The sequence below is a fragment of the Leptonychotes weddellii genome, chromosome 2 (assembly GCF_054177405.1).
Source record: "Leptonychotes weddellii isolate Sample4059 chromosome 2, ASM5417740v2, whole genome shotgun sequence".
NCBI lineage: Eukaryota > Metazoa > Chordata > Mammalia > Carnivora > Phocidae > Leptonychotes > Leptonychotes weddellii.
Genome location: NC_138370.1, coordinates 62,023,033 through 62,042,646, shown reverse-complemented (window position 1 = coordinate 62,042,646; position 19,614 = coordinate 62,023,033). Strand labels below are relative to the sequence as shown.

The following is a 19,614-nucleotide window of genomic DNA, read 5'->3' as shown; positions in this document are numbered from 1 at the left end:
TCTGTGCTCAGCAGGGAGTCTGCTTGAGGATTCTCTCTCTTCCTCTCCCTCTGCTCCTTCCTCCCCCCCCACCCTTAAATAAATCTTTAAAAAAAAAGAAGAAGAAAGACTGCAAATCAACAACCTAACTTTACACCTCAAGGAACTAGAAAAAGGAACAAACTAAAAGCAAAGTGGGCAGAAAGAAAGAAATAATAAATATTAGAACAGAAATAAGTGGAATAGAGAGTAAAGAACAAGAGGAAAATCAATAAAACTAAAGAGTTTAAGATTTTATTTATTTTTTTGAGAGAGAGGAGAGAGTGCGTGTGCGCATACGCTTGAGCACAAGTAGGGGGGAGGGGCACAGGGAGAGGGAAAGGGACAAGCAGACTCCCCACTAGCAGGGAGCCTGACGTGGGGCTTGATCCCAGGACCCTGGGATCATGACCTGAGCCAAAGGCAGACGCTTAACCGACTGAGCCACCCAGGCATCCCAAAACTAAGAGTTTAAAAAAAATCAGCAAAATTGACAAATCCTTAGCCTAGACAAAAAAAAGTAAGAAGCCTCTAATAACAAAAATCAGAAATGAAAAAGGAGGGGCGCCTGGGTGGCTCAGTGGTTAAGTGTCTGCCTTCGGCTCAGGTCATGATGCCAGGGTCCTGGGATTGAGCCCCGCATCGGGCTCCCTGCTCAGCGGGAAGCCTGCTTCTCCCTCTCCCACTCCCCCTGCTTGTGTTCCCTCTCTTGCTGTGTCTCTCTCTGTCAAAAAATAAAAAAAAAGGAAATGAAAAAAGAGATATTACAAATGATGTCACAGAAATAAAAGGTATCATAAGAGAGTACTATGAACAATGATACACCAACAAATAAGATAACCTAGGAGAAAAGAATACATTTCTGGAAACACACACTCTATCAAAATTGAATCTGAAGAAAGAAAAAAATTCTGAATAGATGTATAACTACTAAGGATATTGAATCAATAATCAAAAACTTCCCCATAAAGAGGATCAGATGGCTTCACTAGTGAATTCTAACAAACATTTAAAGAAGAATTAACACCAATCTTTCTCAAACACTTCCAAAAAATTGAACACAACACTTGCAAACTTATTTTATGAGGTCAGCATTACTCTGATACCAAAACCAGAGATACCACAAGGAAACTACAGACTAATATCCCCGATGAATCTAGATGCCAAGATCCTCCAAACAATTCAGCAAACTGAATGCAACAGCACATTAAAAAGGATGGTATGTCATAACAATGTGGGATTTATCCCTGGGATGCAACAATTTTCAATGTATGAAAATCAATGTGATACACCACCTTAACAAAATAAAGAATAAAAATCACATGATCATCTCAATACATGCAGAAAAAGCATTTGGCAAAACTCACACTCATGATAAATACACTCAATAAACTAGGAACATAAAGAAATTACCATTTGTAATAAAGGCCATAGAAGAAAAGCCCATAGCTCTAACATCCTATTCAACAGTGAAATCAAAAAGCTTTTCAGCCAGGAATAAGGAAGGAATGCTCTCACTCTCACCACTCCTATGCAACCTAGTACTGAAAGTCCTAGCCAGAGATATCAGGCTTTGAAATTAAAAGCATCAAAATCGGAAGAAAAGAATAAAATGATTCTTGTATTTAGTGACATGATCTTATATATAGAAAATCCTATAGATTACACACACACACACACACACACAGAACTGATTAATGAATTCAGCAAAGTTGTAGAATACAAAATCACCACACAAATATCAGCTGTGTTTCTATGCACTAACAGTGCACGATCTGAAAAAGAAATTAGGAAAACAATCCCATTTACAATAGCATGAAAAAAAGATAGGATAAACTTAACCAAGGAGGCAAAGTCTTGTTCACTAAAAACTACAAAATATTGGGCGCCTGGGTGGCTCAGTTGGTTAAGCGACTGACTGCCTTCGGCTCAGGTCATGATCCTGGAGTCCCTGGATCGAGTCCCGCATCGGGCTCCCTGCTCGGCAGGAAGCCTGCTTCTCCCTCTGACCCTCCTCCCTCTCGTGCTCTCTGTATCTCATTCTCTCTGTCTCAAATAAATAAATAAAATCTTTAAAAAAAAACAAAACTACAAAATATTGCTAAATCATAGAAGACACAAATAAATGGAAAAATATTCTGTGTTCATGGAGTGCAAGACTTACTACAGACAAAACAATCTACAAAATCAATACAATCCATGTCAAAATCTCAATGGCATTTTTTACAGAAATAGAAAAAAGAATTTTAAAATTCATATGAAATCTTAAATTACTCCAAATAGCCAAAACAATCTTGAGGAAAAAAAAGCTGGAGGCTTCACACTTACTAACTTCAATAGTACAGAGCTACGGTAATCAAAACAGTGTGATGCTGATATAAAGATAGATGTATAGAGACCAATGGAACAGAACAGAGATTCCAGAAAAAAAACCCTCATGCATATTTTCAAATGATCTTGGCAAAGGTGCCAATGCTACACACTGGGGACAGGTTAGTCTCTTTAACAAATGGTATTGGATGTCCACATTCAAAACAATGTATTTGGACTTTTACCTTACCACATGCTCAAAAATTAAGTCAAAAAGGATTAAAGACCTAAATGTAAGACATGGAACTGTAAATCTCCTAGAAGAAAACTTTTAGGGGGAATGCTTCATCACATTGGATTTGGCAATGATTTCTTGGATACGACAGTAAAAATACAGGCAACCAAAGCAAAAATAGATGAATGGGCCCACATCGAAATGAAAAGCTACCACACAACAAAAGAAACCATCAACAGAGTGAAAAGGCAACCTATGGAAAGGGAGAAAATATCTGCAAACTCTTTATGTGGTAATGAGTTAATATCCAAAATATGTAAGGTACTCCTTCAAGTCAATAGCACAAAAAAAAAAAATTTTTTTTTTTCAAAAGATGCTCAACATCACTGATCATCAGGGAAATACAAATCAAAACCACAATGAGATATCACCTCACACCAGTTAGGATGGCTGCTATAAAACAAAAGCCAGAAAATAATAAGTGTTGGTGAAGATATGAAGAAATTGGAATCCTTGGACACTGTTGGTGGTGTTACAAAATGGTGTAGTTACTATGGAACACAGTATAAAAGTTCCTCTAAAAATTAAAATTAGAGCTGTCATATGATCCAGAAATCTAACTGGGTGTATATCCAGAGAACTGAAAACAGGATCTCAAAGAGATGTCTGCACACCCATGTTCACTTATTTACAATAGCCAAGAGATAGAAACAACCTAAATGTCCTTCGATGGATGAGTGGATAAAGAAATGTAGTATACACATACAGTAAAGTATTATTCAGCCTTTAAAAAGAAGGAAACCCTGGGGCACCTGGGTGGCTCAGTTGGTTGAGTGACCAACTCTTGGTTTCGGTTCAGGTCATGATCTCAGGGTCTTGGGCTCCACCCTCAGTGGGGAGTTTGCTTGAGATTCTCTCCCTTTCCCTCTGTCCTTCTCCCTCACCCCCAGCTCACTCACTCTTTCTCTCTCAAATAAATAAATCTTTTTTTTTAAGAAGGAAATCCTGTCATAGGCACTGATGAACCTTGATTTCATAAATGAACCAGTCACAAAAAGACAAATACTTTATGACTCCACTTACATGAGGAGCTTAGAAGCTGAAAGTAGAGTGGCAGTTGCTAGGGGCTGGAAGGATCGAAATGATTTGTTGTCCAATGAGTATAGCATTTCAGTTTTAAAATATGAAAATGTTCTAGAAATTCATTGCACAATGATGGGCCTACCATTACCACTACTGTACTGTGCACTTAAAAAATGGTTACTTATGATGGTGCATTTTATGTCTTGTGTTCTTACCATAATAAAAAAAGGGAGAAAAGTTGATTTTTCCCTCCTACCTTCCCATCATTAAAAATGACTGAACATATGTTACTAAAGCTTTCCAAAAAATTCACCCCTGGGATGAGACAAAGCATGGAAAATCTCAAAACAAATAATTTTCCATAATTTGTGAACAGATGAAAACCATGTTTTAGAACATAAATGGTATGAAATCTTGAACACATTTGCTTTTGTGAACACCTAAGGAAATAATAGAGGAAGCTATGCGAAGTGCTTATTGCCCTTTTATGAGCTTTAGGAAAAGAGAGATGTGGAAGAAAACCAATATAGAATTAATACATGAAATGAGAAGTAAACAAAATTAAGTCTGAAATGTATTTTTAATGGGATTACAGACTTCAGTGGCCGAATTTTTTAAAAGGAGGATTATCTATAGATGGATTCAATCCTTTGAAATTCACTCATAGCAACTTAGAGAAAAGCAGGTGCTAAAGTGAGCCCTTGATGTTCCTACTACCCCTTTTTGTGATGTACAGAAGACTGTATTTAAAGCATGAGGTTGAGAATTTTCAGTATTGCTTCAATGTTGGATCAGACTCCAAATCTTGTCTGCAAACCCAATGCTGCTAGTCTCCCCTCATTTGCTAGTGATTCCCTCTCTAGTCTGCATCCCTAGGTTCATGACCAGACTTCAAATTCCCTTCATTTTCAAGAGCTATCCTTTTTCTCCTTTGCAGCTCCCAAGTCAGCCAGAATCCAGAGCCTGCCCATGTCCAGAGAGAAAGGCTGCACAATTTTTCTATACAAGTGATTCTCGACTTTGGTTGAGAATCAACACATCAAGATCAGATTTGTTTATGATACAAAATTAAATATACATAATTGACTAGTTAGAATGCCCCCATGGATCACGTTTTAATTTTATCTCAAGATTTTTAAGGTCTGAGTATTTACTTCTAACCACAGCATCCATACAATCCATAACTTCATTTTCCCCCCTCATGGTAACTAAAGGAAATGCATGAAGTTGTGAATAGTCCATGCTGGGGACTGTGATTGCTGATTCAGCCTCATCAGGATACCCAAAGCTTTGGGAGTGAAATAAGAAATAAATGCTGGCTTCTAGAAGGTTCATTTAAATTGTTTAATGGGGCGCCTGGGTGGCTCAGTCATTAAGCGTCTGCCTTCGGCTCAGGTCATGATCCCAGGGTCCTGGGATCGAGTCCCACATCGGGCTCCCTGCTCGGCAGGAAGCCTGCTTCTCCCTCTCCCACTCCCACTGCTTGTGTTCCTGCTCTCGTTATCTCTCTCTCTGTCAAATAAATAAATAAAAATCTTTTAAAAAATAAAATAAAAAAATAAATTGTTTAATGGATTGAAACACCACAGACAGCCAAGAGGTTTATTTTTCACTTCAAAAAATTCAGGACAGTTAGATTTCCCCTCATCTAGTTGAAGAGGAACAGTGGCAAGAGTAAAGAGAGGGGAATCACTTGGATTTCAAGTCTCTCTCCTGTTGCTGTACAGGCAGCCTCTCCCTTACAGGCGAATGGTATCCTGTAGAGTGACTCTTTCTGTGAGTAGGGGAACTTACCATGGCCAACTTTAGGAGATTTTACCTGTCAAAGAGCTGCTTTTCAAATGGGAACTATATACTGAACTATTTATCATTTTAAACAGTTGATTTTAAGTCTAATGTTGTCAGTAGATGAATGCAATGTTGGTTCTTTTTTTTAAGATTTTTATTTATTTGTCAGAGAGAGAGAGAGAGCACAAGCAGGGGGAGTGGCAGGCAGAGAGAGAAGCAGACTTCCCACCAAGCAGGGAGCCCAATGTGGAACTCGGTCCCAGGACCCTGGGATCATGACGTGAGCCAAAGGCTTAACCGACTGAGCCACCCAGGCATCCCATATGAATGCAGTGTAAATCAAGACTCAAACCTGTGGGCTTTCCAAGAAAGAAATGTTAAACAAATACAAATACATTGGACTTATTTGTTTTAACTTTTTATTTTCTTAAAAGAATATTGAATGTTAAAATTAGTTTGGGGTGATGAAAATTTATGATAATACAAAAAATAATTCATTCAGGATGTCAAGTGATACCTACTGATAGGATATTTGAGTAACCCACAGAAACTTTAAACCTCCAACAAGCACATATTTTTCATTTGAAAATAAAATTAAAAAACCGAAGACATATTTGGGAGGAAATAATCCTGGAAGCTACAAAATGTTATTAAATAATTTATATCAAGGCCATTCTAGCCACTAAACAAAGGATTTACAGTCTTTTAAAACCACTGGAATTCAAAAGCAAAACAAAACAAAAAAATCACCTTCTGGTGTCTAGGATATGATCTGGCAGTCTGAACTGAATTCGGGTTGAGGCAAAGTTTTGGCCAGCTTGAAATGTCAATCAATACGTTATGCACCTTGACACTGTTTTTCACAGGAGGCTAGGAAATCCTGCCGAGCCAGGTGTAGGTTAGTTGCTTCTAATCAAATTCAACAGCATACTTTACTGCCATCTTTTCCTTCTCTCTTTCTCCTTCCTATTCGATGCCCAAAGTTTAGCTTCTCTCTCAATGTAGACTTGATGCTTCACTCATGTTATAGTTACTTTTCACAGTGAGGTCCCAATTCGTTGCTTCAGATGTCTTGAAATGTATACTTACCTGAATGTTTATGGATCCCACAAGATCGTAGTACTGCCCAAGTATTTCTAGTTGTCTTTATGTGTAAGATTTAATAAATAGATTTTTAGAGACTTAAGTTCTATTAAAAAGTAACAGTCAAATTTAATTCAGTAATTCTAAATTTTTTTTTAATTTATTTATTCATGAGAGTCAGAGAGAGAGAGAGAGAGGCAGAGGGAGAAGCAGGCTCCCCGCCTAGCAGGGAGCCAGATGTGGGACTCGATCCCAGGACCTTAGGATCATGACCTGAGCCGAAGGCAGACGCTTAACCATCTGAGCCACCCAGGTGCCCCTAATTCAGTAATTCTAAATACAAGAGGATTAAGAAAGACAACTCTAACCAGGGGTGAAAAAAACAAAAAACACAGTGATGCAGACAGCAGGATGAAGGCTTCCCATCCATTTATTTATTAGCTTTCCTGACTGAATCTCTAACAGGAGGCCCACCTTCAGAGGTGAGAAAGTAATTTGGTCTTCACTGTCTTCTGCCCTCACTTTTTATCTCAGACTAGGTTACTCTTAACCATATTGATTAATCCAATTGTAATGGCTTCGAGTAGATTGAAGGTGTACAGATTTAATGAGACGCTGCCTGAGTGATGGGCAACAGGCTAAAATCAAGGTCATTCCCTGCCATAATGGTTGCCTCCTATCAACAGAGTGAACCTGTGACATACCAATGAATGGCACCTGGTGAAAATGAAAACAGGTGCAAATCTTGCACTTCCACGACAGTTTTTATTAGTGTGATTTTAATTCACTCCTGAATTCAACCACAAATATTATACTTACTAATCCATAACTTAATTTCATCTTGAAATGTTTTCTTTGGGGTGCCTTCGATATTGACTTTTACTTAGGTTTGATTCTATAAACAAGTTGATCCTGGGTGAATTGAGAAAGAATCTTCTAACAATTAGGGAAAGCCCATGCACATTACTTAATATTTAGAAACGTCATTCACTAATGTCACAAGCGTGATAACAATGATGATGTCCTTGCTAATTCTTTCAAGGAGTAATATATTTAATGCCTATTACTCTGCCGAATTTATACTGGATGTGAATGTTCACTAGTAGTGGTTGGAAACCCTATTATGTGAAGGACAACTGACTGAATTAAAGAAGGGGAAACTACTTGAGGAAAAGTCAAAGTCCCCCCAGTGGTCTGTTAGTCCTTGGACCTCCTTTCCTACTATTCTTGCCCTTGTTTACTCTGCTGTAGTCACACAGTCCTCTTTGCTGTTCATTGAACAAACCAGGAAGGGTACCACTACCTTTTCCCTTTTTTTCCCTGAAATACCCTACCCCCAAATACACTGTCTTCTCTCTTGAGGTCTTTGCCCAAATGTACCTACTCCATGATGCCCACCCTTACCTACTATTTGTCACCATCTAAATAGACTAAAGTTATTTATTAGGTTCTTTGACACTGTCCCTCTATCCCTGCTAGAATGTAAGCCTCACAAGGACAAGTTCACTAATATATCCCAGTAGAAAAGTACCTGGCACTTGATAGTCATTAAAGAAAAATGCAGGGAAGGAGCAAATAAAATCTCTGAAGAGTGACTGCGTAGAGCAGTGGAGTGCTCCCGAGGGCAGAACTAGATTTACGGAGAGACAAAAAGGAGGCAGAGTTAGGTTCCGCATATGAGTGACTTCCCAAATGAAGAGATTTTCCAACTTTGCCCTGCAGTCAAATCACCTGCAGAGCTTGTTAAAAACAATTCCTGGACCCCAGACCTAATGAGGCAGAACCTCCACAGGTGGGTTACAGATCATTTGTTTCACACCCAATTTCAAGAACCACCCTTCTAAATATTCAAATATTCTCAGTCACCAAAATATTCAAGGAGAGACGGAAAGACCGAGTGTCAAGGATGTTTAGAGAAATGTTCATATTTGCACTGCAGACGAAGGCTGGGCTCAAAGATTCTGTAATTTTTAAAGATTTTACTTATTTATTTGACAGAGAGAGAGAGAGAGGGAGACAGAGAGAACAAGCCGGGGGCGAGGCAGAGGGAAAGGGAGAAGCAGGCTCCCCGCTGAGCAAGGAGCTGGATCCGGGGCTGGATCCCAGGACAGAGGGATCATGACCTGAGCCAAAGGCAGATGCTTAACTGACTGACCCAGGAGCCCCAAAGATTCTGTAATTTTATCAGATCAATTTCAAGATTGATTAATGTACTGTATTTTGTGCTATATAATTTAGAAAACGTTAACTTTACTTTCCATCAGGCTCTGCTCTGATGTTGGAATGAATGCCTCTTAAGAGTAATAGAAATATAGCTCTAAGGAATATCTCATTTGTTTAACATTTGTTTAACATTTAACGTTTCTGTGGAAGTCTCATTACACATAAGAATATAAGTTGGAAATTTCTGACTTAGTTTGGAAGTCACATTATTTCATTTAATGCAGATAACGGCAATTGACTCTTAATTATGTTTAGAATCAATGAGAGGCCTTCTGAGGAAGCAACCTATGGGATAACCATAATTCCGAAAAGGGTCAAAGTCACGTTAATAATCTGCAACTGAAAACAACCCTAATTTAATATTCAGTATTAATGAATATTCTCTTTTCATAGAGAAGGCAGTATGACATGTATAACATAGATATTTTCACTGTGAAGTGAATCAATCAATGCACAGCGCACAGCGCACCTTTAGCAACCAAGCTCTTCCTCTTCGAGTCCATGTGCTTTGCCTGGTGGGTGGAAAGAATCAGTAGATGCATCTCTCCACTCTCTAGCTAGATATAATTACCCAGGTCAAATGTCTTTCAATTTACAAGTATCTATAAGGAAGTTTTTTCACTTTTGGGTTAGAAAGGTAAGTAAAACTGATTTTTTATTTACGTTTCCCATTATGGCATAAATGTAAGGAAGTAACTGGAGAAGAATCTAGTGTTATTAGGAAAAACAGTTACTGTTCACAGAAGTCTGGTGTGAACTGCGCTGAATTCTTTGAGTATCACATATTACTGCACTCACTGCTGATGGTATCAAAATGAATAATGATACTAGTATTAGTAGTTTCTATTTATTACATGCTTACTATGTGTCAGACGCTGTTTTGGGTGCTTTACGTGAACTGGCTAATTCAGCCCCCAGAACCTAATGAGGTAGGCACAATTCTTCTTCCTACCTTATGGATTAGGAAACTGAGGCTCAGACAGATTCAGCTGCCCAAGGAGGCACAGTGGCTTACTTCGGATTTAAATTCAGGCAGAGCCCAAGCATTTAACCACAACATACCTCCTCTTTTATTGTACTTCTAAGGAAGTACTTTAGGAAATGTACACTTGTTAAGGAATTCAGATACATTTAAATAAAGGTTTTTTTTTTTGAGGTTGTAAACCTATATTAACTGAAACTTCAAAAGCCTTAAATGATTTATTTTTCAGTATTTTTACTCTTTGTTGTCATTAAGGGTTTGTGTGGGTGTGTGTGTGTGTTGTGTGTGTATGTGTGTGTGTATTTTACTATATTTGAAGGTACTGTTCTAATACTGCACTATGGATGAACATCGGCATACTAAAAATTGGCTGAACTCAGAAATTTGTGACTGAATCCGCAATAGCACTCTTGTGGTATAATCCTTAGTTTTAAGTATTTTGCCCAAACAGGTACAATATATAAAAACTTGAGGGGACACTCACCTGCATCACAATTTTCGGTCACAGTCGCTTTATAGAGATGGTGGCTGAAGGAAATCTTTACATCTTCCCCTTCCATGTGAACCACTAAGAGGCCAGTGGTCGTCCTAGCTGGAACCCCCTGGTCCCTAACTTTTAACTGCAGCCAGATTGGAAAATATTCAGAAGATGGGCAGTGCTGAAGTTGAACTTCTCCTGTATATTTATCAATAGAAAACATTGACTGGGTCTCTGCAAAACTAAAAATGACAGTTCCGTTGGGTCCCAAGTCAGGGTCACTGGCTGTCAGAATGGCAGTTGTCTGGTTAGTAGGCGACCGGGGAGAAAGAAAAATCTCCAAGGGGTTCTGCACCCAAACTGGGTCATTGTCATTTACATCTGTGACATGTACTTCTATAATGACCGTGGTGCTTCTTGAGCCCTGGACACTACAGTCTCTGGCCACAGCCCTAAATGTATGCTGAGATCTGGCTTCTCGGTCCAGCGTGTGGCGGGTTCTCAATGTACCTGCCATGGCATCAATGGTGAATGCACCAGAAGCCTCATCCACCAGAAAATACTCAGTTTGTCCATTCAGGCCTTCATCCCTGTCCACGGCAGACAGCACGAGAACCACTGTTCCCACTTGAGCATCTTCTCTCACGGAGGCCTGGTAATGCAGCATGGGGAAGGACGGGCCATGGTCATTGTCATCCAAAACTCTAACCTGCAACTGCACTAGAGAGCTCCTCGGTGGATCCCCAAGATCAGAGCACAGGATGACTAGGGTAATATTGCTGACTTGTTCCCGGTCCAAAGCGCGAGTGGTTGAGAGTTCTCCTGATGTCTCATTAATAGCAAAGTATTTGTCCGTATTTCCATCTGTTAAAGAAAACACATTCAAATTCAGAACTCATTGGAACTGAAGAAGTAGCAGCCCTTTGCTAGCTATATATACATATACATATACATATGATTCATATATATGTATATGTGATATATATCCATCATATATATGATGAGACACATATATATATAGGATTCATTCATTCAACAAATATTTATTTCATGAATATTACATCCTAGCACTTTTGTAAGTATTGAGGATATAACAGTGAACATGATAGAGTCCCTGCCCTCATGAAGGCTCTATTATCAGGGGATAAACAGAATAAAATAATTCAATATTTCTCTTAATTCAAATAATTAAAACACTCGCTTTGACTGATTTGCAGCAGTGTGGATTTTTGTGTATGCATTTACAACTTTTTATATTCATACATTTTTCCTCTTGAGATAATTAAAATGTATGTTTTATTTGAAATAAAACAATACCAGGAAGAGATAAGAAACAGGATATAATGTCCATTTTTAGATATCAATAAAAAATTAACAGGGGGATAGTAGTATTGTGGATGCAGTGAGATTCTCTTCCACATTCCCAGGTACCTTGTGCATGACTCATAACACTTCTCTAAGAGATAGGGGAACACTTGTCTGTTTCTTCCCTGACATAAGGAATGATGAGGTTTTAGTCTTCTCTGTATCCTCAAAAAAAAAAAAACCTTCCCTTTACTCTTACCCATTGTACCAAGCAGAATCAAAGTTAAACCTGAACACAGAGACAAAAAGCCTTCAAAGATATTTTAAAGTCATCCTAAAAATTAGGAAAAATACAGTTCAGTGACTTGTTGGCCATATCTTGGATGAGGGGCATATTCTTGGATGAAGCACACTATTCCAAATAGAGTGGGATTGGGGCACCTGCGTGGCTCAGTCAGTTAAGCATCTGCCTTTGGCTCAGCTCATGACCCCAGGGTCCTGGGATTGAGCCCCAGCAGAGAGCCTGCTTCTCCCTCTCCCTCTCCCTCTGCTTGTACTCTCTCTCTCTCTGTCAAATATAAAATTAAAATAAAATAAAATATAATAAAATAAAATACTGAGTGGGAATTTACTGGAGTCTGCCAGCAGCATGTGGGGAAGAAGTAGAACAGCATTCAAGAAAACAACAGTCATAAGCAGTGTTGGGGGCTGAGGAGAAGGGACTTGCATTTGTATTTTGTTCATAAAACACAACTAATTTGTACCAAACTATATATAGGGGTGATCAGACAAACCTACATTTCTGTGGCATTTGTCATTGATAAATTGATTCATTCACTTAGCAGACATTTAAGGAGAACCTGCCACATGCCAAGTGTGTGCTGGATGCTGGGAATATAAAGGCAGTAAGGCATGATCCCAGTCTCCAAGCATTTACAGTCCAGGAGGAATTTGGGTCAGTCCTGGGACATTAAAGTGTGGTGTGAAAATCATAGGCACAGAATGCCCAGAAGCATAGAGGAAGGACACGCAGTCCTGTGTTAGGATGGGCAGGAATGCTTATTAGAAAGAGTGACATGAAAACTGGTTCCTAAAGAGGTGGGAGCCTGGCTAAAAGTTTTGGAAAGTGTGTTCTAGGCAGAGGGGAGAGCCTGAGGGAAGTCTTAGGAATATGAGGACTTAAAGGTTACAAGTGTTTTCGTGTAACTAGAACACAGGGTTCCCTGGGGGTTTGCGTGGAGAGGGCAGGGAGAGGGTTGGCAGCCGGGAAGACGTGAATTTAGAAGATAAGCAGGGGGTTAAATCATGAAGTGCCCTGTGTACACTGCTGAAGAGTCTGCCTTAACATCCTTAGGGAGCTCCTGAAGGATTTTAGAGGAGAAAGGGTCATGAATCACATTTCTGCTTTGGGAGGAGGGCTGAGCAGCAATGTCAAAGCTTGGTTAGAATACAGGAAAGTTAGGAGGCTATTACAGTAATCTGCTTGAGCACCAGGGATGTTCTAAATGAAGACATGCATAGAGGAAGTGGACACATCCCAAAGATATTAAGGAGAAAAGTAAGAAGGAAGGGATGAAGGATTCATGATGGGGTTTGGTGAAAGAGTGAAGGGTGTTTAGACCAGTTGTGTTTAAAATGAGGTAAGAGTACCCCTGGGGTTATCTGAAGTTTTCTAAAGAGTATCTGGAAACTGGTAGTTTTAAGGTAATTTTCAGAAGCTCAGTTTACATATTCTTATTCCTAAAGTTGTTCTGCCTGAGAAATCACCTAAAATCATGTGAGTTTGTCTTCTCCACATTCCTTTTTTTTTTTTTTTAAGATTTTATTTATTTGAGAGAGAGAGAGCATGAGAAGGGGGAGGAGCAGAGAGAGAAGGAGAAGCAGGCTCCCCACTGAGCAAGGAGCCCGATGTGGGAACTCAGTCCCAGGATCCTAGGATCATGACTTGAGCCGAAGGCAGACGCTTAACCGACTGAGCCACCCAGACGCCCCTCCACATTCCTTAACATTGTTACCTTTAGCATCCTCCCTAGTGTATCTCTTAAGTATGGTGCCTTGGCAGGTGGCTTTGCAGGTCCAGAGTGCTTCTGGAAAGATGTCTGGGTCTCTCAGTGTCTGAGAGCACGGGACTCCTCCCAGCTGTGGGCCTGACCCCGCAGGTGCCCTTGGCTTGGGCAGGGCCCGTGGGACTGAAGGCAGGTAAGGAGCCTGGCTTGGCCTTGAATGGGAACCTTCCCCTGCCTGGGAAGTTGTTCAAATATATTTTTTAAAAAGTATGTTTTATTCTATTTGATATTTTTAAAAGGTGATATAGCCATTTATCTTAACATGTCAATATTTATGATACTCCGAGAGATACTAGTTAAACTTCTAATAAAAATTTTTAGTTGATTACTTAAAAATATGTGTGTTGGTAGTACATGGTTTTCCAAGATTCCACTAAGGGTAAGTTGAGCGAGGTTACCGACAGAGACTCTAGGAGAAGCCAGACTGTGATGCGGGACGGTGTGAAGCAGGGGGTGCTGAGTGCAGCTGGGGACACGCTGGTAATGCAATGCTGTTGGGCACAACAACGGGGTCTCTGAGGTGAAACAATTTGAAATGGGAGGGAAAGATAAGTGGATGTGCTAGGGTGAAAAAAGAAAGATTATTGAATATCGGGTCTGGCCTTGCCATTTGAGTTGGCTTTTCTCTTCATGTGCTCCATCTATTTTATCACTCTGTAAATTGTTGAAAGCTGATAACAGTGATTCTTGTCCACAGAAATGCGAATTAATTATGTCTAGTGGAATGTCACTGGTTATTGTCCTGCAGCTAGACCTCGTCTGCATTTCAGAATTCCTTATTTCCTCTGTGTGTGTGTGTGTGTGTGTGTGTGTGTGTGTGTCCTGGAATTCTCCTTGGACCAATTTTTTTTTTTAATTTTTTAAAAGATTTTATTTATTTATTTATTTATTTATTTATTTATTTATTTATTTATTTGACAGAGAGAGACACAGCGAGAGAGGGAACACAAGCAGGGGGAGTGGGAGAGGGAGAAGCAGACTTCCTGCCGAGCAGGGAGCCCGATGCGGGGCTCGATCCCAGGACCCTGGGATCATGACCTGAGTCAAAGGCAGACGCTTAACGACTGAGCTACCCAGGCGCCCCTCCTTGGACCAATTTTAACATCTTTTTAGTTTGCTTATTAATCAGTGACTTAATAAAATAAATAAAATATCTTCGGCAGTTGTTAATTTTATAATTGTGTGAAAGTCATTATTTTACTTTAAAAAAAATGTCCTTTAATGGGACTTAGATCTCAGATGCAGATAAAGATAGGGAGATATAAGGGTGTCAGCAGTAGCTGAAGATGAGGACTGGATGAAATGACACGGTAAGAGTGTGTCCATGAGCAAAGTAAAAAAAAATAAGCACAAAACACCCTGGAAACTCCAGTAAGTCAGAGGACCACCCACAGAACAAGGACATTGGGAAGGCTTGTCTAGAAAGGCAGAAGAAGAATCAGGAGAAAGTGACTTTCTGAAGTCAAGGTGGGACCAAGTGTCCAGGGCATGGTGCACAAGGGCACAAAGCAGTACAATTAAATTAAGAAATGACAGGGATCCACTGGATTTAGCAACAAGATCCTAAGTGCCTTTTGCAAGGGCAGTTTCAGTGGAATACATATTCCAAAGTAAGGTAAAGACACAGAAACCAGAGTGTACAAATGATTTTTAAGAAGCTTGATTGTGAAGGAAAAGAGACAGTGGAGGGATGCATCTTAGGGAAGTCTTTTTTCAAGATGGGAAGGACTGGTAAATATTGATGGGTAAAACCAGCAGAAGGGGAAACTTTGACAGTATGGGAAAAAGAAGCAAATGAGCAAACCCTGATACAGTGAAGGGGGATGGGTGGCACTCTGGGGATTGTTTGTAATCAGTGCTTGACAAGATAAACCCCAGAATTTGAAAGTGAGCATTTAGAAAATCTTATACAGACTTGACAGAATAATTTTATGTCTGCATAATATCATAATAGATTAAAAAAAAACCTGAGGCTTGCATTGTGTATGCCTTTTTGGTTTCTTCCTCATGGTAATTCATATTTATTGTATTTTACAAAAGTTTCAGTGCACAACAGATTGAAAATTAAAAAAAAATTCAAACCCTGGTCCTTAATCACAGATCATTTGGAAAGTTCTAGAAAACAAGTGGAGTTTACAAAGGAAAGTACCCAATGCAACAGGTAGAAAAGAAGTAAAATTGGGCTTACTTACACAAGTTAGTTTGAAAGGGTATCATTCTTCTGGATGAAAGTATGACAATACACATAAACATTTAAAATATATATGCCCTTGGACATGATAACTCCACTTACATTTATCATAAGGAAATAATTGGGTAAGTGTTCAACTGCAACACTTTTATAATAGTAAGACTGCTATTATACTCAATATCTAAAAGACCATAAAAGGGGATGGATGAATTAAGTGATATTTTACATAAGCAGTAAGAAGAGGCATCACTAGAAATGCTAACATATGTGTATATTTACTGATATGAAAGATTCATATAGTATATTAAAAATGAGTTTAAGGAGGCCTGGGTGGCTCAGCTGGTTAAGTGGCTGTCTTCGGCTCAGGTCATGATTCCAGGGTCCTGGGATCAAGTCCCATACTGGGCTCCTTGATCAGCAGGGACCCTGCTTCTCCCTTTGCCTGCCACTCCCCCTGCTTGTGCTCACTCTCTCTCTCTGATTAAATAAATAAATAAATAAATAAGTAATGAGTTTAAAAAATGAGATAACAAAGTAGCATATATAAATTGTCCAATATATATAAAATTGATGTCTCCATTCACCAAGGTTCATGGAGAAGTGTTTTTCAAAATAATAAATGAGTTACCTCTGCAAGATATAAATTTTTGTGTTACTACTTTTGTTCTTCATAAATATGTACATATTCTATACCAATTATATATCACTTTTATAATCAGGTAAAAAGGCAATAAAGCTATTCTCATTTTGGAGTAAAATGGGTGGCACATAGAAAATGCCATGCGTTCTAGAATTTTTAGCAAATAGAAAGTGATAGCTTTCAGAAGCTAGTCCCAAAACTGTTTTTACAAGATCTAAAAGCACCTTCTCCCCATCAGATGCAGTCTCTGAAGCATTACTCTCTCCTCAACTCCTATCATTCTATGACATATACCAAAAATCACCTTTTCTTTTAGATGAATAAGAAGATGTGGCTCTCTCCATACAAATGCTACCATTATTTTGTCAAAAATTTTTATGCTTCTGATCCAAAGGGAGCCATATCACAAAATTATCTTCTGGGTAGAAGTTCCTACAGACTCTGATCAAGGGTGGGGTATGGTTATAGTTCTTAAGTGTTATACTGGTGTTCAGATCTGGGAACTGTCTATCTCTGTGTCCTCCAGGTTCCATTTTAGAAAAGACTGACAACAACTGCCTTTGGCTCAGGTCATGATCCCCAGGGTCCTGGGATGGAGGCCCTGCATTGGGCTCCCTTCTCTGCGGGAAGTCTTCTTCTCCCTCTGCCACTCCCCCTGCTTGTGTTCCTGCTCTTGCTATTTCTCTCTCTGTCAAATAAATAAATAAAATCTTTAAAATAAAATAAAATAAAATAAAATAAAAAAGAATGCAGGGTGCCTGAGTGGCTCAGTCAGTTAAGCGTCTATCTTGGGTTCAGGTCATGATCCCAGGGTCCTGGGATGGAGTCCTGCATCACGCTCCTTGCTCAGCGGGGAGCCTGCTTCTCCCTCTCCCTCTGCCTGCCACTCCCCCTGTTTGTGCTCTCTCTCTCTGTCAAATAAATACATAAAATCTTAAAAAAAAAAAAAAAAGAGGGCGCCTGGGTGGGCTCAGATGGTTAAGCGTCTGCCTTCAGCTCAGGTCATGATCCCAGGGTCCTGGGATTGAGCCCCGAATCGGGCTCCCTGCTCGGTGGGAAGCCTGCTTCTCCCTCTCCCATTCCCCCTGCTTGTGTTCCCTCTCTTGCTGTGTCTCTCTCTGTCACATAAATAAAATCTTTAAAAAAAATAAAATAAAAAAGGCTGACAAAAGTCTTGCTGGCTCAAAATAATAAGAATATTAGTGATCATATAAAAGACACAAAAGTAGAAAAAAAGTTATATATTCCATCTACACATCCACTAACATTACCACAAAAAATTCACAATAGTTGCAGAGGGGAGATTTAAGAATTTGGAAGCCAGTGGCTCAGGCTGTCTGTGGAAAGGACACACATGGCACCAAATAGCTTTTACTGAGCATGTATTCTGTAGACCCTGCAATAGACACCAAATACAGAATAATCACCAGTGTGTCAACTCAGTCAGTGTCATGAGGAGAATTTTAGTGGAGAAAATACTTACCAATTACATGATACCTGACAGCTCCATTATTGCCAGAATCCATATCAGAAGCCAAAACAGTGTAGACAACCCCTGGCACTTGGTTTTCCAGAACCTCAATGTCATGACCGGGGACAATAATCTCTGGTGCGTGATCGTTCTCATCTTCTACAGTACAGAGAATTGTCGTGGTGCCAGATAATGAAGGGACTCCTCCATCTCGCACGAGTACTGATGTGAAATAAAAGATGGCACAGACTGTGGCCATAAATTCATGCCTAAAATATATTGCCCCAACTAGACTGCTGCATCAGACCAAACTAACTGGGTAGCACTGGGTCAATAACAGTTTACTAAAGACATTCTACAGACACGTAAAATTTCACCACTAACCTCCTGCTGCCTACTTTTGTTTGTACCATAGTCAGGCATCCCTTACCTCGAAGGGTGAAAACTTCCCGAACTTCTCTGTCAAGTATGGTGGTGGTCACTACCTCTCCAGTGTCAGGATTTATCTTGAAGAACCCAGATGAAGCCCCTGGCATGATTTCAAACTGAAACTTGGAATTGATTCCTTAAGAAAAATATAAAGAAAAACTTACTAACTATCCCTTTGGAAACATTTCGTCTGTTTTCCTATGAACATGTTAGGCCAGAGATGAGAAAGGCAAGACGTTTAAACAACCTTCAAATTAAGGTAAAACACACACACACACACACACACACACACACACACACACACTCACCTCTTTTGGCTGTTCTTGCTAAATAAAAGCCTCATGGGCTGAAATGCTTGATTTTCAAAAGTCTTAGGAGACTTCCCCACAGTGAATGCTTAAGATTTTTTCCCTCCCATAAAAAATTTCTTATGAGTGCGCAACCCTACAATATATTCCTAATTACTCCTTCTAACACTCCTGATTGTGATTTAGTGACATAATTGTATGCTTACGGGGCAAAGGACAATTTCTGTAGATCGACTCCCTACTTAAAAGCTTGTGCTCAGTTATGGTATTCTGTTTATTCTCCAGTGCAGGAGGCAAGCACATAGACTTGCTATATGCATATTTTTGTTTTATTTTCTACTTAGTATTCAGGCTCCTATCTGGAGTGAGAAATGTGGTACCACATTAGCATGCATTTTGAAAACAATGCTTCCCATTTTTTTGTGGTTTCATTTCTTCCCTGAGAAAAGCATCATGTCATTTCCATCATTGATTATGAAGATCATTCATACCATTAACTTAAATGAGCTTATCCCATGCTGTTGTAGCTTATTTGCACTTTATACAAATTCCTTCCAATTATTTTCCTATCTTCTTTTTTAACTGATGAGAATCTACAAATAGACATAGTACTTAGAATATATGATTTTATAATTCAATAGAAAATGAAATACTATTTTTTGGCCTTAACAACAACAACAAAACTTCAATTACAAATTCCATCTTGCCAGTCTTAAAAGTTTTCATTCCACTATTTACTGGATATAATATAGGACTGAGTGCTGGAGGGAGTGGAGTATAAGTCTAGTTTTATGTAAGAATAAATATAGATGTCTTCTTATTATGTCCTTGAAAGAGAAAGGATATTTAACATAGTCTGCAGACGTTTTAAGGACCTTAAGAAAAAAAAAAATCTAATAAGATACAATCAGTATATTTGATATGGTGTGGTCAGAGGTCACCAAAAACTTACTGTTCTATCAGTAGACATTAGGCATATTATTCCATTAGTGATTATTTAATAA

General features: G+C 39.2%; 1 protein-coding gene across 1 annotated transcript in view; it reads right to left on the bottom strand.

The window, feature by feature from the left end:
- DCHS2 (dachsous cadherin-related 2) overlaps window positions 1–19,614 on the bottom strand; it is a 146,314-nt gene that overhangs the window by 39,154 nt on the left and 87,546 nt on the right. The window contains 3 exon segments of the mRNA XM_081813108.1: window positions 10,207–11,064; window positions 17,886–18,095; window positions 18,304–18,438. Of these exon segments, the coding sequence (XP_081669234.1) occupies window positions 10,207–11,064; window positions 17,886–18,095; window positions 18,304–18,438 (1,203 nt within the window).